Source organism: Leucopleurus acutus (assembly GCF_964270905.1).
Source record: "Leucopleurus acutus genome assembly, chromosome: 8".
Taxonomy (NCBI): Eukaryota; Metazoa; Chordata; class Mammalia; order Artiodactyla; family Delphinidae; genus Leucopleurus; species Leucopleurus acutus.
In genome coordinates this window covers 71,675,198-71,698,847 of record NC_139151.1, presented here as the reverse complement: position 1 = coordinate 71,698,847, position 23,650 = coordinate 71,675,198, and the positions used below count along the sequence as shown (strand labels likewise).

General features: G+C 43.3%; 1 protein-coding gene across 1 annotated transcript in view; it reads left to right on the top strand.

Annotated features, from left to right (window-relative positions):
• SERGEF (secretion regulating guanine nucleotide exchange factor) overlaps positions 1–23,650 on the top strand; it is a gene marked incomplete at its 3' end in the record, with an annotated part of 218,942 nt that overhangs the window by 117,490 nt on the left and 77,802 nt on the right. Inside the window, exon 10 of the mRNA XM_082845349.1 lies at positions 17,536–17,572. Coding sequence (XP_082701475.1) covers positions 17,536–17,572 — 37 coding nt within the window. The remainder of the gene's footprint in view (positions 1–17,535; positions 17,573–23,650) is intronic.

Genomic DNA, 23,650 nt, shown 5'->3' with positions numbered 1-23,650 from the left:
AGAACTCTCCAAATCCTTCACCCAGACACAGCATGTTTTAACGTTTTACCACATTTGTGTGCATTTGTGTGTGTCTCTGTCTCTCTTTTCTAAAAATTTAACATTGGTAGAACACTGTTATCTAATCTACAGAGCGTCTTCAAATTTCTCCAGTTGTCTCAATTATATCTTTTATGACAATTTTTCACTTTTTTGTAGGATTCAATCCAGGATCATATATTGCATTTAATTGTCATGTCATTTTGGTTCCTTTAATTTGGAAGAGCTTTTCGTTATCTTTTATGACATTGATATTTTTAAGAGAACAGGACAGTTGTTTTTTATAATGGCCCTCAATTTGGTTCTATCTGATTTTTCCTCATGATTAGATTTCATTAGGCACTTTCAGCAGAAATACTAAATAAGTGATGTTTCTTTAATGCATCACATGAACAGGCAACTGATGTCGATTTATCCCATTGGCAGTGATGCTAACTTAGATCACTTGGGCAAGGTGGTGTCTGCCTCCTTTCTCTACCATAAAGCTACCATTTCTCCTTTCTTTGTAATTAAGTAATCTGTGACAAGATACTGTGTGACTATGTAAATACCCTGTTCCTCTTCATACTTTTGCCCAGTAGTTTTAACATCCATTAATGATTCTTGCCTGAATTCACTATTACTATTGCAAAATTATTTTCTTGCCCAATTATTCCTTTTACATTTATAATTTTTTACATTGTACTATAATGAAGAGCTTTCCCTGCTCCCCTATTTATTATTCATAAGTATAATATGTACTTATGAATTTTTATTTTATTCAGTGAGTTATAATCTGTTGTCATTATTCATTTTGATGCCCAAATTTTCCCTGATTTAGCCAGTGGGAGATCCTTCAAGCTTCTGTGTCCTTTTGACATGTCCCTGTCATTCTTTAATCACTTCCTTTCTTCCTGGCCCAAATAGATGTTCCAGGCTCAAATTATTCTTTACCTGTCTCAACCCTGGAATCAGCCATTCCTTCAAGGAGCTCTGATTCTTCTTAGTTAAACAGTATTTAAAAGCCAAGATCAGTGCACCAAGTGACCTCATTGCTGTTGGGATGTCATTGCTTCTGGGCAATTTCATACTGATTTAACTCAGCCTGTGTGTGTGTGCATGTATAAAACTGTGAGTTCATACTGATACCTCTAATTCTTTGCGGTACGCGGGCCTCTTACTGTTGTGGCCTCTCCCATTGCGGAGCACAGGCTCCGGACGCGCAGGCTCATAGGCCATGGCTCACGGGCTCAGCCGCTCTGCGGCATGTGGGATCTTCCCGGACCGGGGCACGAACCCGTGTCCCCTGCATCGGCAGGCGGACTCTCAACCCCTGCGCCACCAGGGAAGCCCCTGATACCTTTAATTCTAACTCTTGTGTGCACAAGGTTCTTCTTTGCCCTCTCTCATTACATATTTGTGTTTTCTTTGTCTGCAGTGAAAACTCTAGCTCCCAAGAACATTAATGTATTTCCCCATTTGCACAGTCCTAAAATATATACAAAATACTTTCAGAATTAATACATGCATACTGCTATGAAAAAAAAAATGAATCCACTAAGTAGAGTTAAGGATGTTTCTAACAGCTCTTTTTGTTTTCAAACAGACCTTATTTAGTCAAAGTACTGTGTTTAAAAGTTACTAGGGGGTGTGGTAAGAGGGGAGTTAGCGTCTCCCCACAACTAGGGAGTCTGCCGGCCGCTGGTGGGGAACTCTGACCCCCAAGGAAACGGGAGGAACCCCAAAGTGAACCGGTAGGACGTAGGGGGACGGAGGGGGGAGGAGCAGTGGAGGCCAGACAAGATCAGTGCCCCCCCCTCGGGCTTCCCTGGTGGCACAGTGGTTGAGAGTCCGCCTGCCGATGCAGGGGACACGGGTTCGTGCCCCGGTCCGGGAAGATCCCACATGCCGCGGAGCGGCTGGGCCCGTGAGCCATGGCCTATGAGCCTGTGCGTCCGGAGCCTGTGCTCCGCAACGGGAGAGGCCACAACAGTGAGAAGCCAGTGTACCACAAAAAAAAGAAAAAAGATCAGTGCCCCTGAGGCCAGGGAGATCAGGAGAGGCAGGTGGGAGGGGCCCTGTGGGAGGAGTGAGAGAGGAGCGGAGGGCGATTGCCCTGCCCACTTGGGCACGGGGAGCCTGCTGAGCTCCCTGGCTGGTCCCCTGCCCTCCAAGGCCCCGCCTTCCCCCCACCAGCAGCATTGGTCCTGGGGGCATAGGAGGGAGGCAGGGAGATAGGAGAGGCAGGTGGGAGGGGCCCTCCCAGACCCCAGACTGGAGGAGCAGTCTGGCGTTTGACCAGACTGAGGGGCAAAGTAGCGTTTGCCCTGCCTACTTGAGCCCAGGAAGCCTGCTAGGCTCCCAGGTGAGATCCCCTGCCCTCTGAGACCAGGGTGGGGGGCACGCCTGGGCCCCTTCTGTTCCTTGAGCCTAAGCTACACACCCCCACAGCCCCCAGGGCCTTTTCCAGCCCTGTGGGTCCTGAGCATTGGCCCTGCCCACCGCCCAAATCTCGCCCTTGCTTAGGCCCCGCTCTCCACGCCCAAGGCCTTCCCCCCAACCCCTGCCTTTTTTTTTCTTTCTTTTCCCTCCTCTTTTTTACTATTGTGGTACTGATGTACTTTCCGGCTGTTGATTCATCTATGTTTTTATTTTTACATTCTTTCTAACATATCTGTTCGTTTCCTAGTCTAATTTTATTTTTTACTTTGTTATTTTTCTCTCTCTTTTTTTTTGCCACCCCATGCAGCTTGCGGGATCTTGATTCGTGAGCTGGGGATTGGGGGGAGGCTCCTGCGGTGGGAGCTCTGAGTCCAAACCACTGGACTAACAGAGAATCTCAGAACCCAGGGAATATTCATCTGAGTGAGGTCTCACAGAGTTCCTCATCTCAGCACCAAGACCCAGCTCTACCCAATAGCCTACAAACTCCAGTGTTGGAAGCCTCAGGCCAAACAACCAGTAAAACAGAACACAATCCCACTCATAAAAAAAAAAAAAAAGAGAGAAGGCAAAAAAAATATCTCACAGATGAAGGAGCAAGGTAAAAACCTGCAAGACCAAATAAATGAAGAGGAAATAGGCAATCTACCTGAAAAAGAATTCAGAGTAATGATAGCAAAGATGATCCAGAATCTCGGAAATAGAATGGAAGCACAGATTGAGAAAATATAAGAAATGTTAACAAAGATCTAGAAGGACTAAAGAACCAACAAACAGAGATGAACAACACATAACTGAAATGAAAAATACACTAGAAGGAATCAATAACAGAATAATGGAGGCAGAAGAACAAATAAGTGAGCTGGAAGACAAAATGGTGGAAATAACTGCTGAGGAGCAGAATAAAGAATGAAAAGAATTCAAGGCAATCTCAGAGACCTCTGTGACAACACGAAATGCACCAACATTCGCATTATAGGGTCCCAGAAGAAGAAGAGAATAAGAAAGGGTCTGAGAAAATATTTGAAGAGATTATAGTGGAAAACTTCCCTAACATGGGAAAGGAAATAGTCACCCAAGTCCAGGTAGCACAGAGAGTCCCATACAGGATAAACCCTAGGAAAAACACACCAAGACACATATTAATCAAACTAACAAAAATTAAATTCGAAGAAAAAATATTAAAAGCAGCAAGGGAAAAACAACATACAAAGGACTCCCCATAAGGTTATCAGGTGATTTTTCAGTGGAAACTCTGCAGGCCAGAAGGGAGTGGCAGGATATACTTAAAGTGATGAAAGAGAAGAATCTACAACCAAGATTACTCTACCCAGCAAGGATCTCATTCAGATTTGATGGAGAAGTCAAAAGCTTTTCAGACAAACAAATCTAAGAGAATTCAGCACCACCAAACCAGCTTTAAAACAAATGCTAAAGAAACTTCTCTAAGCGGGAAACACAAGAGAAAGAAAAAGACCCACAAAAACAAACCCAAAACAATTAAGAAAATGGTCATAGGAACATACATATCTATAATAACCTTGAATGTAAATGGATTAAATGCCCCAAACAAAAGACACAGACTGGCTGAATGGATACAAAAACAAGACCCATATATATGCTGTCTACAAGAGACCCACTTCAGACACATACAGACTGAAAGTGAAGGGATAGAAAAGATACTCCATGCAATTGGAAATCAAAAGAAAGCTGGAGTAGCAATACTCATATCAGATAAAATAGACTTTAAAATAAAGACTGTTACAAAAGATAAGGAGGGACACTACATAATGATCAAAGGATCAACCCAAAAGGAAGATATAACAATTATAAATGTGGATGCACCCAACACAGGAGCATCCCAGTACATAAGGCAAATCTAACAACCATGAAAGGAGAAATCGACAGTAATACAATAATAGTAGGGGACTTTAACATCCCCCTTACACCAATGGACAGATCATCCAAAAAGAAAATAAATAAGGAAACACAAGCTTTAAATGACACAACTGAGCAGATAGATCTAACAGATATTTATAGAACATTCCACCCAAAAGTGGCAGAATACACTTTATTCTCAAGTGCACATGGAACATTCTCCAGGATAGATCACATCTTGGGTCACAAGTCAAGCCTCAGAAAATTTAAGAAAATTGAAATCGTATCAAGCATCTTTTCTGACCACAACACTGTGAGATTGGAAATCAATTACAGGAAGAAAACTGTAAAAAACACAAATACATGGAGGCTAAACGGTGTGCTACTAAATAACCAAGAGGTCACTAAAGAAATCAAAGAAGAAATTTTAAAAATACATAGAAACAAATGACAGCAAAAACACGACAACACAAAACCTATGGGACACAGCAAAAGCAGTTTTTAGAGGGAAGTTTATAGCAATTCAACCTCACCTCAAGAAACAAGAAAAATCTCAAATAAACAATCTAAGCCTACACTTAAAACAACTAGAGAAAGAAGAACAAAGAAAACCCAAAGTCAGTAGAAGGAAAGAAATCATAAAGATCAGAGCAGAAATAAATGAAATAGAAATGAAGAAAACAATAGCAAAGATCAGTAAAACTAGAAGCTGGTTCTTTGAGAAGATAAACAAAAATTGATAAACCCTTAGCCAGACTCATCAAGAAAAAGAGGGAGAGGACTCAAATCAATAAAATTAGAAATGAAAAAGGAGAAATCACAACTCACACTGTAGAAATACAAAGGATTATAATACAAAGGATTATAAGAAATACAAAGGATTATAAGAGATTAGTCTCTTATAATATGCCAACTATATGCCAATAAAATGCACCACCATGAAGAAATGGACAAATTCTTGGAAAGGTACAATTTTCCAAGACTGAACCAGGAAGAATTAGAAAATATAAACAGACGTATCACAAGTAATGAAATTGAAACCGTAATTACAAATCTTCCAACAAACAAAAGTCCAGGACCAGATGGCTTCACAGGCGAATTCTATCAAACATTTAAAGAAGAGCTAACACCTATCCTTCTCAAACTCTTCCAAAAAATTGCAGAGGGATAAACACTCCCAAATTCATTCTACGAAGCCACCATCACCCTGATACCAAAACCAGAAAAAGGTATCATAAAAAAAGAAAATTATAGACCAATATCACTGATGAACATAGATGCAAAAATCCTGAACAAAATACTAGCAAACAAAATGCAACAGCACATTAAAAGGATCATACACCATGATCAAGTGAGATTTATCCCAGGGATGTAAGGATTCTTCAATATACGCAAATCAATCAGTGTGATACACCACATTAACAAATTAAGGAATAAAAACCATATGATCATCTCAATAGATGCAGAGAAAGCTTTTGACAAAATTCAACACCGATTTATGATAAAAACTCTCCAGAAAATGGGCATAGAGGGAACCTATCTCAACATAATAAAGGCCATATACGACAAACCCACAGCAAACATCATCCTCAATGGTGAAAAACTGAAAGCATTTCCACTAGGATCAGAAACAAGACAAGGATGTCCACTCTCGCCACTGTTATTCAACATAGTTTTGGAAGTCCTAGCCACAGCAATCAGAAGAAAAAGAAATAAAAGGAATACAAATTGGAAAAGAAGAAGTAAAACTGTCACTCTTTGCAGATGACATGATACTATACATAGAAAATCCTAAAGATGCCACCAGAAAACTACTAGAACTAATCAATGAATTTGGTAAGGTTGCAGGATACAAAATTAATGCACAGAAATCCCCTGCATTCCTATACACCAACAACGAAAAGTCAGAAAGAGAAATTAAGGAAATACTGCCATTTACCATTGCAACAAAAAGAATAAAATACCTAGGAATAAACCTGCCTAAGGAGGCGAAGACTTGTACTCAGAAAATTATAAAACACTGATGAAAGAAATCAAAGATGACATAAACAGGTGGAGAAATATATCGTGTTCTTGGATTGGGAGAATCAATATTGTGAAAATGACTATACTACCCAAAGCAATCTACAGATTCAGTGCAATCCCTATCAAGCTACCAATGGCATTCTTCACGGAATTAGAACAAAAAATTTTACAATTTGTATGGAAACACAAAAGACCCCAAGTAGCCAAAGCAATCTTGAGAAAGAAAAACAGAGTTGGGGGAATCAGGCTCCCCGACTTCAAACTATACCACAAAGCTACAGTAATCAAGACAGTATGGTTCTGGCACAAAAATAGAAATATAGATCAGTGGTACAGGATAGAATGCCCAGAGATAAACCCACACATGTATGGGAACTTAATTTACGACAAAGGAGTCAAGAATATACAGTGGAGAAAAGACAGCCTCTTCAGTAAGTGGTGCTGGGAAAACTGTACAGCTGTTCATGTAAAAGAATGAAATTAGAACACTACCTAACACCATACACAAAAATAAACTCCAAATGGATTAAAGACTTAAATGTAAGACCAGACACTATAAAACTTTTAGAGGAAAACATAGGAAAAACACTCTTTGACATAAACCACAGCAAGATCTTTTTTGACCCACTTCCTAGAGTAACAGAAATAAAAAGAAAAATAAACCAATGGGACTTAATTCAACTTAAAAGCTTTTGCACAACAAAGGAAACTATAAACAAGACAAAAAGACAACCCTCAGAATGGGAGAAAATATTTGCAAATGAGACAACAGATGAAGGATTAATCTCCAAAATATACAAACAGCTCATGGAGCTCAATATCAAAATAACAAACAATCCAGTTAAAAAATGGGCAGAAGACCTAAATAGACATTTAACCAAGGAAGACATACAGATGGCCAAGAGGCACATGAAAAGATGCTCAACATCACTAATTATTAGAGAAATGCAAATTAAAACTACCATGAGGTATCACCTCACGCCGGTCAGAATGGCCATTATCAAAAAAGCTAGAAACAATAAATGCTTGCAAGGGTGTGGTGAAAAGGGAACCCTCCTACACTGTTGGTGGGATTGTAAATTGATACAACCACTATGGAAAACAGTATGGAGGTTCCTTAAAAAAGTAAAAATAGAACTACCATATGACCCAGCAATTCCACTGCTGGGTATATACCCTGAGAAAACCATAATTCAAAAAGAGATATGCACCACAATGTTCATTGCAGCACTATTTATAATAGCCAGGACATGGAACCAACCTAGATGTCCATCAACAGATGAATGGATGAAGAAGATGTGGCACATATGTACAATGGAATATTACTCAGCCGTATAAAGAAACGAAATTGAGTTATTTGTAGTGAGGTGGATGGACCTAGAGTCTGTCATACAGAGTGAAGTGAGAAAGAGAAAAACAAATACCGTACGCTAACGCATATATATGGAATCTAAAAAAAAAAAAAGTGGTACCGATGAACCTAGTTGCAGGGCAGGAATAAAGAGGTAGACATAGAGAATGGACTTGATGACATGGGTGGGAGGGCGAAGCTGGGGCAAAGTGAGAGTAGCATCGACATATATATACTACCGAATATAAAATAGTTGGCTGGTGGGAAGCAGCAGCATAGCACAGGGAGATTGGCTCAGTGCTTTGTGAAGACCTAGAGGGGTGGGATAGGGAGGATGGGAGGGAGGCGCAAGAGGGAGGGGATATGGGGACATGTGTATGCATATGGCTGATTTGCTTTGTTGTGCAACAGAAACTAACACCGTATTGTGAAGCAATTATACTCCAATAAAGATCTATTTAAAAAAAAGTTACTAGGATTGGTTCTTTTTTCCCCTCCTTCAGAACAATTATATTATTTATTTGAAATAAGTTTGCCTATTTTTGAGCTTCACATAGATAGTGTCATACAATATTTACTCTTCTGTGTTTCTTTTGTTCACTACTTTCTTGAAGATTAATCCATGTTTTGAATAGCAGTAGGGTTTTTTCCCCATTGTTATAAAGTATTCTGATTATACTACACTTTATTCATGCTACTGATGATCAGTATTTGGGTAATTTTATGTTTTTATTTATTATGAATAAAGCAGCTGTGAACATTCTTGTACATGTCTTTTGATGGAAGTAAGTAATTGTTTATTTTGGGTACTTGGGTACTTGGGAAGTAAGTATCGTTTGTTTTGGGTGTGTGTGTGTGTATGTATATGCATATGTATATGTATGTATTTACCTTTAGTAGATACTGCCAAACAATTTTTCAGTGCAGTTGTTGAATTTATATTCCTGCCAGCAATGTAAGAGATTTCCACATCCTCACCAGCACTTGGTATTGGTAGTCTTTTTAAATTTCAGCCTGTGTTGGCTATTAGGGAAAGGGTTCAGTTTTTTTTGTTGTTTGTTTTTTACATCTTTATTGGAGCATAATTGCTTTACAATGTTGTGTTAGTTTCTGCTGTGTAACAAAGTGAATCAGCTGTATGTATACATATATCCCCATACCCCCTCCCTATCCCACCCCTCTAGATGGTCACAAAGCATCCAGCTGATCTCCCTATGCTATGCGGCTGCTTCCCACTAGCAATCTGTTTTTTTGTTTGTTTGTTTGTTTTGCGGTACGCGGGCCTCTCACTGCTGTGGCCTCTCCCGTTGCGGAGCACAGGATCTGGACGCGCAGGCTCCGGACGCACAGGCTCAGCGGCCGTGGCTCACGGGCCCAGCCGCTCCGCGGCATGTGGGATCCTCCCGGACCGGGGCACAAACCCGTGTCCCCTGCATCGGCAGGCGGACTCTCAACCACTGCGCCACCAGGGAAGCCCTAGCAATCTGTTTTACATTTGGTAGTGTATGTATGTCCATGCCACTCTCTCACTTCGTCCCAGCTTCCCCTCCCCCCTCACCCCCCACTGTGTCCTCAAGTCCATTCTCTACGTCTGCTCTTTATTCCTGTCCTGCCACTAAGTTCATCAGAACCATTTTTTTTTTAGATTCCATTTATATGCATTAGCATACGGTATTTGTTTTTCTCTTTCTGACTTACTTCACTCTGTATGACAGACTCTAGGTCCATCCTCCTCACTACAAATAACTCAATTTCGTTTCTTTTTATGGCTGAGTAATATTCCATTGTATATATGTGCCACATCTTCTTTATCCATTCATCCGATGATGGACACTTAGGTTGCTTCCATGTCCTGACTATTGTAAATAGTGCTGCAATGAACATTGTGGTACATGACTCTTTTTGAATTATGGTTTTCTCAGGGTATATGCCCAGTAGTGGGATTGCTGGGTCATATGGTAGTTCTATTTTTAGTTTTTTAAGGAACCTCCATACTTTAGGATTCAGTTTTTTTGAGAAGCATGCTGTAGGATGTTTGGCTGGCCCGAATCTGTTAATTACCTGTCTTGAGGTTGGCTGTTCAGCTCTCATGGTTGCATCCTGTTCTCAAGGGCATAAGTAACTTACTGGTGTTGCCTTTACTGAAATTCAGATGCATTGTTGTGTTAGGCGCTTTTAGTCTGTAAAGATCAGAGATACTCTCAGGTTACTTTAGTATTGTAAGGATGGTCATCAGTACTGGAAACAAGTGAAGCAAATGCCTTATAAAAGAACAACTGGAAGGTCACTTAGAACACAAGGCAGCTCAAAAATCTAGACTTTCTTGCACCGTCAGCAATAGGATCTAGAAAACTCACATTCCAGTGACCTAGCTACTCTTCTTTAGTTTGTTCCTGCTGCTTCTGACTCTTCTGCCAGTAGCTCCTCTGTATATTAACCTTTCTTGGGTCTATATCTTCCAGCTACGGCTCCAGCTACCACCTAGAGGACTCACACCCTACAACCTTTTTCAGGCAGAATTTCCACATTAAGCCACTTCACAGGCTGTGGCCAATCTATGCATTAACCTGCTTTGGGCAGGTATCCACCCATAGCCCATCCACACCAATTAGGCCACTGGTGCACATAGTATCAACATAACTTAGGAGAAAGGAATTTTCTTAGAAGTGCACTATAGGAAAAGCAAGCATTCCGAGTGCCTGTTTAGTTTAATTGTGTATATTAAATACAAATTCAGTAGACATTTCTCAAGTCCTCTCCTTATCTGCCAGTAGAGTAACTGTTGAAAAAGGAAATGAACTGTTAATAGTGAACCTATGCCAGTTCCTAACACTTATAGTTTCCTTTTACATGTTCCCAAATTACATATTTTATATGTTCTGGAAATGTATCTGCAGAACAGGGTCAAACTCAAAGTGAATTTTATTCTGTGGAAGTTGGGGGGTGGTGTGAAAGGGTTTTAGAATGTATGAGATTCACTTGTTTGTTAATATCCCATTTTAAAGATGAGGGAACTGAAGTCCAGAGAGATGAAGAGATTTGCCCAAGGTCATATGACTAGGAAGTGGCAGGGCAAGGACTCAAATCCAGGTCTTCTGGTTCCATACTTAGAGCGCTTCCCACTACCCAACACTGCCTGGGGAGACATACCCTACCGCCACACTCAAATTATTAATAGTACAAAGGAGGTTTGACAAAAGCAAACTTCAGCCAAGGCAAGTGGTAGGATTTGAGAGAAGGCAGATCTTTTAGGGGCTGAGATGATCTGGGAGACTTCCTCAAGGCAGTGGGTTTTGAACTGGGTCTTGTAACGTTGGTAAGGTTTAGAATGGTATGGAAAAGGGAGAATGGTGCAAATAACCGTGCAAAAGCTGTGCTTTTAGGCAGCTCTTAAAAGCATCCAGGTTGGAGTGAAAAGGACTGAACTAAGATGGTAGCAACTGAAAAATCAAGATATTGAGAAGGCAGAGTTAGCAGGATCTTGAGACAGAGTAGGAGGGAGATAAAAGAGTCAGAGATCTGTTGTTAGTCACTTGAGAGTTTGAGCCTTAGTGACTGGGGCAGTCTGGAACCAGTATCAGAAGAAGAGGGTCAGTATGTGTAGTGGTTAAGCTCACAGGCTTTGGATCACGGCTGACCTGGGTGTATAGCGGGTGTGACTTACCTAGTTTAAGACTTATTTTCGTATAGAATGTGCAAAAAAAATTGCTTTGCAGGGAGAATGGGTTCTTTGCCCCTGGACTTTGAGGTGGAGGACAAGATGGAGCCTCTGGGCCCAGAGGTCTCATTTTTTGGCCTCCGTTGACATCTAGGCTTCAGTCAAAAGCTGAAGCCCTCACAAAGGGAGTTAAAGGTGTCTTTGTAAGGCTAGGTGCTTCCAGAAGCAAGCAACTGTGCTGCCTCTCTGCTGTCACCAGGGCCTCCTCTGAGGCTATTTCTGAGCCTAGGGGTAAAGCTCCGTTGGCTGACAGGACTGCACTTTGCTGTAAAACATGTCCAGACTCCCAGCCTGCTTTTCTAACAGGTTTGGAAATTCTGGTTTGTCTTCCCAGAGTTCTAAGCAGATGGCAACTGGGTTAGGGCAGAGCTCAGCAAAGGCTGCACTGAAGCGCCCATTCCCTTCCCTGTTAACCACGGCCGATGAGACGCTGCAGTTCTGAAGCTGCTTCCCAGCCTGCTTTTTCCCCCCGGGCTGGGCGGTGCCTGCCAAAGACTAGCCGTGAGGGTGGGAGCCTGGGCGGAGCAGCCGAAGACTTCCCCAGCAGAGTCCCCCACGGAATGGACGCCCCACCCCGCCGTCACGTGCCTCCACACGTGCGCGTCGTTGCCATAGCATCGGCCGGCGCCCAGTCCCATTGGCGTGAGGCGGAACCAATCAGTAGGCCCTTCAGGCTGCTGCGCGCCATGGGGGCTTCCTGAGCTGCCGCCCCGGCGCTGGGATGAAGCTGAGGATGGTCCCTGGTTGGTGATGGGGACAAGTCTCGGGTCCTGGCTTCTGCCTGGTTCCTCTCCTTGGAATCTCAGTGCTTCTTCCCCTGAATCATGGTCGCACCCCGCCCCACTCTGATTTCCCCGTTCAAAGTGTGCAGAGTTGAACAACCTGGTGGAGTTCCCCGAGAGGTGATAGCTTCCACAGCGAAGGCACAGGACAAATGTTTGTTGCCGTTTTACAGACATTTCTCCCAAGAAAAAGCCCTGGAACAGCCCTTGATAGATCCAGAGGTGGGTACTCCTAGCCCCAGGAAGATGTTTGAGCCTAGTAAACCTGGGGCTCTCCCAGCATAAGATCCCTTGATAATTGGCACAGGGTTGCCAGATGTAAGAACTGGGTGGCAGTGTATTTCCATGCTGAATGGGAATAGGAAGGGTTTAGACAGTTAACAGGACAAAGTTTGAACGAGAATCGTCACAGAATTCTGCACCTCCACCAGCTGTAACACACTGGTAAGTTACCTTACCTCTCTGAACCCCAATTGCCTCATTTGTAAAGCAGTTGTAACAAAGAAATCTTAGATTTAGTATAAGTTTAAATGAAATAATACAAGCCAAGCAGTTAGCCAGGTACCTGGCCATAAGCGCTCAATAAGGGCCTGTCAGCTGTTTTTAGAAGTGGTACAAGTGAACCGGTGGAAACTGAAGTGCTCACATTCAACATTTGGCAAATATTTTTACATTTATCTACTTTTTGCTTACTCATTTAGTTATTCATTCATTTAACCCATTAATGTAGTCAGCATATATTTACTGGGCATCTACTACCAGTCAATTCTTAGCGCAGTTCATCCCTGTCCAACTATTTAGTGGGTTCCAGCCCCAAGGGGAGTTGCGGCTCCCTTCACAAGAGCTGATGGAGTCTAGCTTGGCAGGAGGGGTGCTGGGAGATCTTGTCCCTGTGGCATTTGGGGCTTTGGAAGTTGTTTTTTGCAGCTCTGCCTCATCAGGCTCAGTTGCCTGAACAGAGCAGACCCCTCTAGTACTTGAGCAGCACTGAGACAGGACAACTTTCCACAGGCTCCTCTGTCCCCTATCCCTCACCCTTGGGGAGGTGTGTCCCCTGTATCTTGAAGGCCCCATCCAGCAAGCCAGAACCCACTTTCTCTACTGTGGGACTCTGTCACCTAGGACTGACCTCTGTTGGTGGCCCACTGTGCTTTGCTGTCCTAGGATTCCTGGAACAATCCTGTGCTTTTGATACCCCATCATCTCTACACTCTATTTTTTTAGTGCCCTTGCAGCCCTCACTGTGCATCTCAGTGCCTGTCTCCATTTGCCTGGAGTCTCCACACCACGACTCACACTTGTTTTGGGACCATCTAACTTCTGTGGGCCATTGTCTTCGGCCTCCTTCATGCCCTGTACTTGGGCTGTGTGGCAGGGATGTTACTGGGCAGGCACCCTGCTGGATCTCTGAGAGACAGAGGTGCTTAACACACACAGTTCATAAGCAGACATCTCATGTGTGCTAAGGGCCATGATGCGTGGCACTGTGCCAGGAGGTGACCTAAGCAATCTTAGAGGATTTTGCTAGATGGACAGTGGGAGAAAGGGAAGTCACATCAAGGAGATTAACATGCATAAAAGCCTGAAATCACATGATATTCTTACAGAAAATGTAGTGTGAATAGAAAAAAGGGAATATGTTCTTTGGGGTTGAGAGCTCATGAGTAGCAGGGGGAAGAAGTGAGGCCAGAGAGGTAAACAGGGGCCTACACTCGAGGGCCTTGTGAGCCATACTGTGTACTTTAGACTTTGCCCTTCCAATGCTGGGATCCTGTGGAGGGTTTTCTATAGGGGCATGGCATGGGCAAAGTTGTATGTAAGGAAGGTGAGACCCATGGCTGTGAGGGGGTGGGTTGTCTCATTTGTCCTCTAGCAATTCTGTAAGGCAGATGGGAAAATACTGTTTTCTACTTTTTATGCCTGAGAACGCTGAAGCTCCAGAGGTTAAATACCTTGCCAAAGTTCTCAGAACCCGAACGCGGAGGACCTAGGATTCACCTGGCTTCCTGGATCTGAATCCCTTTCTCATGGGCACACTGCCATTGTTAACAGAGTCTTCTAGAAAGCTGGGCAGTGAGTAGATGCTGACAGAAGCAATGTGAAGCAAATGGTCATTGATACAATCTTGTTGAAGGAGTGTAGTGCTGGGATTTTATGGCCTGTGGTGTTCAGTCTCCTGACCTCTGTGCCAGTGCATAGACAGCAAGAAACAGCGGGGAGCTTTGAGCTTGAAGTGCAACATTGCCTTGACAAAATCCGTTTATCACTGTCTCGCTCATTAATTCACAGCAGCGTCTCCTGCCTGATGCTGGCATTTGTCAGTGGCTTGTTTCTGGAAGCCCCTGGTCTTCAAGGCTGGTCAGCTCTGCAGCCCTCAGCCCCAGGGTGAGCCCGGGCAGTCAGAGGCAGGTCCTTTCTGCCTACATTTTGTAAAATGAAATAACTTTATTTTTTAAAACACAAAGGTAGCGTGACCTAGCAGTACAGAACATGAGCCTGGAGATAGGCAAACCTGGGTTTTAGATCTGTGGCTGTGCCACTTAGCAAGCTAGGAAAGTTATGTAATGTATATGAACCTCAGTTCTCTTCTCTCTAAAATGAGCAAGGTCAAACCTACCTGAGAAGATGATCGTGATGAGGAAGATGAGATAGTGTTTATAAAGAGCCTTGGCATGACACCTGGCACGTATGAGTCCTCAATATGGTGGCTTTAATTCCTGCTCTTATTGTTCCCACCACCACTACCAGCCATCCTGCTGCTACCACCAGTTAAAGAATGTTTGAAAAACAGAAAATAGAAGAGAAAGATCTTATAATCTCATCACCATGACGCAGCTACCCTTATAATTTGTTTCCTTCAAATCTTTTTTCCCCACTACTTCAGAGTATATCAGATTTTACAGCATATTTATTTATAGCCAGGAAGGGTTTTTTTCCCCTTTATGGTGGGAACTGCATTATATTTATTTTTCTTATTTTTAATAGATAATTTTTCTGATTATAAAAATAGTGTGTAAAATTTAGAGACCATAGAAGAAGTCAAAAGGAAAACCATACTCATAGTGCCTCCTTTATGCTTAGCCCAGAGGCTATCACTGTTAACTTTTTGGAATAACTCCTGCCAGTCTTTTATTCATATTTTATTATAGATTTGAGATCATATTACATATACAGTTTTTATGTGGTTTTCCAGTTCATAGGATATCACGAGTATTTTCCTTTATTGTAAACGTCATTTTCCAAGGCTGCATAATTTCCAAGTCATCAGATGGCTCTACCATAATTTACATAGAATTCTCCTGTTGTTAGACATCTGAGTTTTTTTCCCAGTTCTTCAATCTAAGCAGCTTCCTATGACAGAACCTAGGGAACCAGCCTCAGTATAACCAGGAAGCATATGATGAACTTGTGCTGTGTGTATGGCCTGGGTGAGGCCTGGGGGGGACCCCTCAGATAGATACAGAGCCTGCCTCAGAGGAGCTCAGAGACTAGTCACCCTGGAATTATTTACTGGGGTTAAAATATACAGGTACTTCTTTGCCAGACAGTGTCAGGGAATCCACCTATATGTGGGTAACCGTCTTCCCTGTGGAAGCTGAGATCCTGGACGCATAACTTGTACAAAGAAAAAAGCCTCAGAAGCCTTGCTGCCCCTCTCACCTACCAGTGGTTATTTTGCCTCCAATGCTCACATGCCTTTTGAGCTTGTTACCTTGACTGTTGGGGGCCTGTGCTAATTACCTTTGAATATCACTTCCAAGTGGTTTTTCACTGGGAAAGAGTGAGAAGCTATAGCACCAAGAAAGGAACTTGTGTGAGGATCAGGGAATCAGAGAGACCCTAGTCTTAGTTTTTGTGTTTTGTTTTTTGCGGTACGCAGGCCTCTCGCTGTCGTGGCCTCTCCCGTTGCGGAGCACAGGCTCCGGACGCGCAGGCTCAGCGGCCATGGCTCACGGGCCCAGCCGCTCCGCGGCATGTGGGATCTTCCCAGACGGGGGCACGAACCCGTGTCCCCTGCATCGGCAGGTGGACTCTCAACCACTGCGCCACCAGGGAAGCCCCCTAGTCTTCATTTTGACTCACACTTCCTCTGGCACCTTGTAGTGTTAAAGATTGGACTAGATGACCTCCAGGGCTCTTCCAATTGACATTCCATGTGTACCTGAAGCCTTTTTCTTGCCAGGAGCTAAAGTGAGCGTCCTGATAAAGGTCACAGGATGCTTCTCCAGAGTTTCGAGTTCCTTTTAATTAGTACCTGAGGAGCCATTTATACTCTTATATTCCCAATCACTTCCTTCTGGTAGCATTTGGGACATGCGGAGATTGAAAGGCAAGACGTCTCTCTCACTGGGTGCAGACATGGGATTCAGAACCCCAAATGATTGTCTTTTATGTACTAGGTATTTGTTCTTTATGTACTTCGTTCTTTCATTTATTCTCTCATTTAACAGGTGTTAACTGAGCCCCAGGTTTTGTACAGTCCATCTGTGTAATACAGAGGGGAACAAGTCTCAGCGTTGTTCTCAAGACACACACAGTCTAGTGAGGAGACAGGAAAAAATGTAAAAGACAACAAGATGATTGCTGCAGTGGGGGTACATATAAGTTGCATAATGCAAGGAGTGCTTGAGTCTGCCTAGAAGCAACAGCAAGAGAGTCTCTGGATGCTTTGAAATTTTAAAGGATGAGTAGAAGTTTTTTAGGTAGGCAGTTGAGGAGAGGGCATTCCCGGCAGAGAAACAGCATGTGCAAAGGCCTGGAGGTGTTGGGAGAACATGTTGTGTTCAGAGAACTGCAGGTGGTTTGTGTGGCTGGAAGGTGAAAGGGAGAGTGGGCAGATGAGGAAAAGTCAAGAATTCTTCCTCAGGCAAGTCTGTTTCCACTGAATTCTTTGCTCATTTTATCAGTCCAGATGAGAGTGATGGATTTTTAGCTCAGTTTTCCAAAACTGTCATTTGTATTCCCTTATATTTCCATTTTTATAGTAACACATGTTCATTATAGAAAGTTTGAAAAATACAAAAACGTAGAAAGAAAAAAGGATTTAAAAAAAAATCGCTCATGGTCTCTGCCTAAAAACAAATACTTTAACACCTTGGTGTATTTCCATTCAACGGTTTTTTGTTTTTTCACTTTTTCTTTTTATGTAGTCATGAGTGTATCGTAACTATAGTCTTTTGTACATGGTGCCCCTTTCTACTTACTTCCTAAAATTTGCCAAAAAAATAGATGTTATTATCATTAAAATATAACTGATCATAAAATATAATGGCTGAAATATATTTTTTGTTTAATGTAACTTATTTTCTTTCTCTTTACAGGTCTCCTGTGGCTCAGAGCATAATCTGGCAGTGATTGGTAAGTAATTAGTGTACTGATAACTGTGTTTATTCTGAAACTCATGGGCAGATTTGGAGGACTCTTGGTTAACCAAAGGCCAGGGTGCATGCGTCTGTGTATGTTGGGGAAGAGTCTGGGAAATGGAAGCCTTTGTTGATCAAGGCTTTGCCAAAAGCCCTTTTTCTAAAAATTTCTATTCAAAAAGGTGCCTGAGCTGGCTTCCCTGCCTCAGGAAGTGGCATTTGGGAATATTAAAGATCTTACAGGCTGGGGGCATCCTGTGTAGAAAGCCAGACATAAAAGGGGAGGAGGATTGGGCTGCTCCTGGTTTTTGAATAAATCCTTTGCACCGAGTTCTTTCCTCTTGCTTGGCTCTTTCTTTGGAGATGGGGGATTCTGCTCACTGCCCTCGCTGCCATGTGTTTCATGTCACTGTGGAACTCCCAAGCCTCTGATAAACTGAGGCTTCCTCTTATTGACTCTGAATAACCAAGGTTCACTGTTTTTATAATCAGGCCTGTGCGTAGCTCCTTCAAGAAGCCTTCTCATTACTTCCACACGTAGACTCAGTCGGTACAATAAAGAGACAGTGTAGGGCCCGACTACTTGAGTCCAGTGCAGGCTTCTGCTTACTAGCTGTATGAACTCAGGTAGTCGGGCCCCACACAGACAAGGTGATTAGCCCTCCATGCCTCATTTTTCTCACTTTTAAAATGGGGAGGGCAGTGGCATCTTCCTCATAGGGTTGTTGCAGTTGTTGTGAGGGTTAAAGGAGTTGATACACGTAAAGCGCTTAGAAGAGCACTTAGCTCCTGGTAACGGTTTTAGAAGTGTCCGTTGCTATTTTCTGATAATCATTAGTTCAAATAATTGCCCGCCTCGGGGCTTTAGGTCTCCCATCTGTGATAGGGAGGGGTAAAAACAGGAAACCAAGGTTCTCTCCAGCCCCGACATTTTAGGACTCTGTTACAGCCCCATCACTATCTGCCTTGAGTAGGTGATGTCTGTCCTGTGTACTTCCCTCTCCCAGCCTCTCTCAGCTTCTGAGGGGCGAGACCCCTGTGTTCTCCTTTTGTTTCCTGCTTATATGCGGCACCCAGAGCAGTGAGCAGTGCCTGGCCCTCGGCGGAGACTCAAGCACTGTTTTCTGAATTAAGCTAGACTGGCTCGCTCAGCTGCCTGGGTTGGCAGCAGTTTGAAGCACTACTTTGTAGGCCCGAATGTGATGTGCAAGGAGGCGGAACCAAGGACAGTAGAGGAGGTAGGCTGACAGCCAGCAGAGGGGGTGGGGAGTAAAAAGCGCTGGAGTCAGAGAGGGAGTGAGAAAATGTAACAGCAAACCTGCATGCTTTGCAACACCAGATATGTTATACCGGAACTACTCCAGCCTGGGTGTAATTAAGACAAGCTAATCAAAGAATCAGAGGCGGTGCCTAGGATGTTGCTGCTGCTGTCACTGGACTAGGAGAGAGGTTGGCACAAACAGTAAGATTGCAGGGAATCTAAATACATGAAAAAACAAAATCCAGTTGAAGGAGGAGGCCAGAGCCAGCAGGGTGGCAGGCTGAGCCGACAGGCAGCCTAGGGCTGGAGAAAGAGCATAGACTCTGCAGGCAGACACCTTGGTTTGAACCAGCTCCATCTCTGTGTGAGCTTCCATGTTTTCCCCTTGTCTATGTAATGGGGATAATTCCACCTTGCGGGATTGTTGTGAGGATTAGAGGAGAGAATGCGTGTGAAACACCTGTTACTATATAGGGGATGCGTAAGAAATTAATTCATAATTCCATTTCTTTTTCATTTCTCTTGGTCTGGGTGGGGAGAAGGGAGAATCACTTGTTAGTGTAACTGTTCCAGTGAAGTAATTCTTGGTTGGGAGAGAGAAATGATAACATTCTGGAAAGATGTGTCTAGCGTTACTACCCAAGTGAGGAAGGCAGCAGAGGCGGTGGGAGAGCAGGGCATGGCGTGCTGATGAACTCCTCAAGGGCAGACCTCTTATTTTCTGTTTTGTCCCCAGAGCCTGGGGCCTGGCTCACAATCTGCTGAATGAATGGTTCCAGAGTCAGGAAAGGTGGGCCCAGTCACGAGACTCTGGACATGTACACCTGCCTGCATGTGAGCCGGGATCAGAGGCTCCCTGACACCTGGGGAAGGGGGCCCTCAGTGGGTGCCCTGCAGGGTGCAAGTTGTATAGCAGGAAGCGATGAGAAGCCTCCTGTTAGCCCTGGCAAGAGGCCAGCAAGAGGGGGACAAGCTGGAGGAGGAGAGTTCCTACCAGCTGAAAGCCTGGCTCTCACAGCCAGCTCCCCGCTCCCCCCTCCTGCCCTTGCCTACTTTAGGTGGATTTCCCTGCCTTCAGTCTCATCCCCGAGATCCAGGCCCTCAGTGCCTGGTGCTGGGTCACACACGTGACAGGCACAAAATGGTTGTAGAATAGACTAGAACAGAATATAGAGAAGCCAAACTTTGCTCAAAAGTAGAGGTGGCCTTAATATCTAATGAATGCACAGCAGACAGATCAAACTGGAAGGGAGGGGAAAGAGATGGGTGAAAGGATATAATTCAGGACCTACTCTGTCTAAGAACGGACACAACTCCACGAAGTGTTTTTGTTGTACCCACTTCATAAGGAAGAAAACTGAGACTCAGAAGTTAAACAAGTTGCCCAGGGATAAGTACCAGTAAATGGTAGAGCTGTGTGCCTGACTTCTAAGAATGCTCCTTCGACTCTGTCATATCCTTGGGGCTGCAGGATGCGGAGTGGTTAAGAAGAGCACAGGCACTGGGATCATATCGCCTGGATTCAAATCCTGGCTCCTCCGCTTATGAGCCATGTAACCCTGTATAAATGGCTTAACCTCTCTGTCTTGATTGCCTCATCTGGAAGATCATATTATTGACCTCATAGGGTTGTTATATAAAGTGCTAACAGTGCCTGACACAAAAGTAGGCTCGGTGTTGGTGTTGTTGTTATATGTTAAGAATATAATTTAAGGAAGTAATTGTAAGATGACTGTAAGAAGGCTGAGGCTCAGGGTGGGAGTCTCAGAAGCTGGAGAGAGAAGTGTCTCCCCCACCTAGAATGTCAGGGTCCAGGGCAGGACCTCAGCATAGCTGCAGAACGGATTTGTAAACTGGAGCCTGGGTACCCCGATCTGGGGGATCTGGAAATCCCAGCAGCCCTGGAAACAGTGCCAGCCCAGATTTGCTCCAGGTCAGGATTCTGCTATCCGCTGTTCCAGGCAGGGACTCGGGACCTGCACGTTCCAGCCTGAGGGAAGCCCCGCAGCAGCCACATTTCAGGCTTCTTAGGAAATCAAAATAATTCGACTTTGATACTTCATTGCTTCCAGGTTTCTTTTTCCCCCCTTCTTTTGCAATTTGGTTTGCTTCTTTTCTTAGTTTTCCAATGAAGTTTCTCTTGACCTGTTCTGTGTTTGCTGCCAGGTCCCTCTTCCTCAGTGAGCCTGATTCCTCATCTGTAAAACCAACATCACAATACCCACCCCAAAAGTTGTTTTTCCAAATGGCATAGGTATGTTGGTTGCCTGCTACAGAATAGGTGCTCAGCAGGTGAACTTGGCAGGTTCATGAGGTCATTTGCTTGCTTGCTTCCTTCCTTTTCACCCAGGATTTCCCTCCATATATGACGAAGCTGGCTGGCTCCCATTTGTGGGCGTAGGCGGTCAGCAGAGGTGAGATGAGGACATGTGGCCACCACTTGCTCGGAAGATCCCTGCCTGCCAGGGGCAGGCTCCCCAGGCCCAGCTCTGTCTTCGGGGCCCTCACTTCCATGCCTGGTTGAATTGGCTCCAGCTGTTTTGCTTCCCCCCAGGAGCAGCTTATTTTGGCTTGAATGGGCGATTTGTTTGCCTTCTCTCCTGATTTTCGGTTGTTCAGCCTTCCCTTCCTGCAGAGAAAAAAGAGCTGACCACATTTCCTTTCTTCCGCTCCACGCAGACCCTTGGAAGGGATTTTATTGGTGGCCTTTTCCTGGAGCACTCACGCTTGCCAGACGGGCACTGTTAAAGGGTTAGATATTTGGCAGCAAAGTGTAGAGCATCCTCCTCCAAGCAAAAGCATCTCTTTTACCAAATTGGAGCTGTAATCTATGCAAGGATCTTTTATTTTTAATTTTTTTCATTTCACTGATGACTTCCAATTGTTGAACCTTTGTACCTTTGTAATATGTGTGGTGGAACAACTGACCTTGCATGGCCTGAGACCCATCAAGTGGGGTCATGTGAGGATTTAATAGCGAGAACTAACTCATTTTGACACTGGCTGTAGCCCTGAGAGGCAATACCTCCAAACCCAGGGCCTTGTAGAGAGCTTAGAGGCAAGGACAGACTTGTACGGTCCTATGCACGGTAGGATGGGCAGAGCGTAAATGCTTGACTTATATTGTCCCATTTAATCCTCATACCACATTGATGCACTGTTGTTAACCCCATTTTCTAGATGGGGGAAGCCGAAGCTTAGGCTGAGCAGTTTGCCCCGCCAGGTCATCTGATCAGGAGGAATCTGTGTGTCGGGTCTTCAACCCAGGCCTCTATCTCCAGAGCCTGTGGTCTTCTGCCTGTCTGGCCTGTTTTTAAGGCCACCAGATAAGATTATTTCATCTCTTCATTTCAACATTTAGCTCCCCTTCATGTTGGCAAGTTCTTCTGTATATGTAGATTATATGTAATCTGGTTCAGATTAAGCAGTTCTCGGCATAATAACCAGATAAAATCGAGACATTGATGACATTGTGTTGTCATCACACTTCCCTCTCTACCTTCTGAGATTCCCACCCCTTTTAGGATTCTTCTTCCCCCTTCCGTTGTCCCTTCTCTTTAAAAAATTTTTTACTTATTTAATTTTTGAGTAATACATGTACATTATTTAAAACTTAAAAAGCACAAAAAGGTTTAAAATGAAAAATTTCCCTCCAGCTTTATCTCCCATCTATCCAGAGTGCCAAAACCCTTCTACCATATGTGCAGCTAATGCCTATTATTAGTTTCTTCTGTATCTTTCTAGTTTCTTTTTGCAAATATAAGTGAATACTAAGATATATTTTTATCCCCCTTTTTACGTAAATTGTAGTATACTTTATATGCTTTTTAGTGTCTGATTTTTTTTCTTTCAATAATTGATCTGGGAGATCTTTCCATATCAGTATAAAAGCCTTTCTAGTTCGTTATTACAACTACATAATGTTCCAGTGTACCTATATTCTGTGATTTATTTAATCAGTGCCCTGTTGATGGACATTTAGGTGATTTCCTGTCTTTTGCTTATTACAAGTAATGATGTAGTGAATTACCTTGTATATATATTATTTCATATGTGGGTGAGTGTAGCTGTAGGATAAATTCCTAGAAGTAAAATTACTGTATCAAAGAGAAAGTGTATTTGTTATTTTGCAAGATACTGCAAAAATTGGCTTCCATAGGAATTATACCATTTTCCACTCCCACCAGCAGTGTAGAAGAGTGCCTGTTTCTGCAGCCTCCCTAATAGTAGTGTGTTAGGAAACTTGGATTTTTGCCAATTTAATAGGTGAAAAACTACTCAGGGTGGTTTTGGTTTATTTTACTTTTTAAATTGAAGTACAGTATATATATATATATATATATATATATATATATAGAGAGAGAGAGAGAGAGAGAGAGAGAGAGAGAGAGAGAGAGAGAGAGAGAGAGAGAGAGAGAGAAAAGTGCACAAATCTTAAAGGTTCAGTCTGATGAGTTTTTATGTATGTATATACTTAAGAAACCACCACCCAGCACAAGATACAGACCATTTCCAGCACCCACCCCAGAAGCCTGCCTCATGCTCCTTCTCAGTCAGTACCACACCCCCAGAGGTAACCACTATTTTGACTTCTGACTCCAGAGATGAGTTCTTGCCTGTTCTTGAGCTTCATATAAACGATGTCATACAGGGTGAACTCTTTTTTGTGGCTTTTTTTGTTCAACACATTGTGTCCATAAGAATCATCCATTCTCTATGTAGCAGTAGTTCTTTTTTATTGATCAGTAATATTCCTCTTATGAATATGCTACAACTTATTTATCCATTTAACTGTTGAAGAGCATTTGAGTT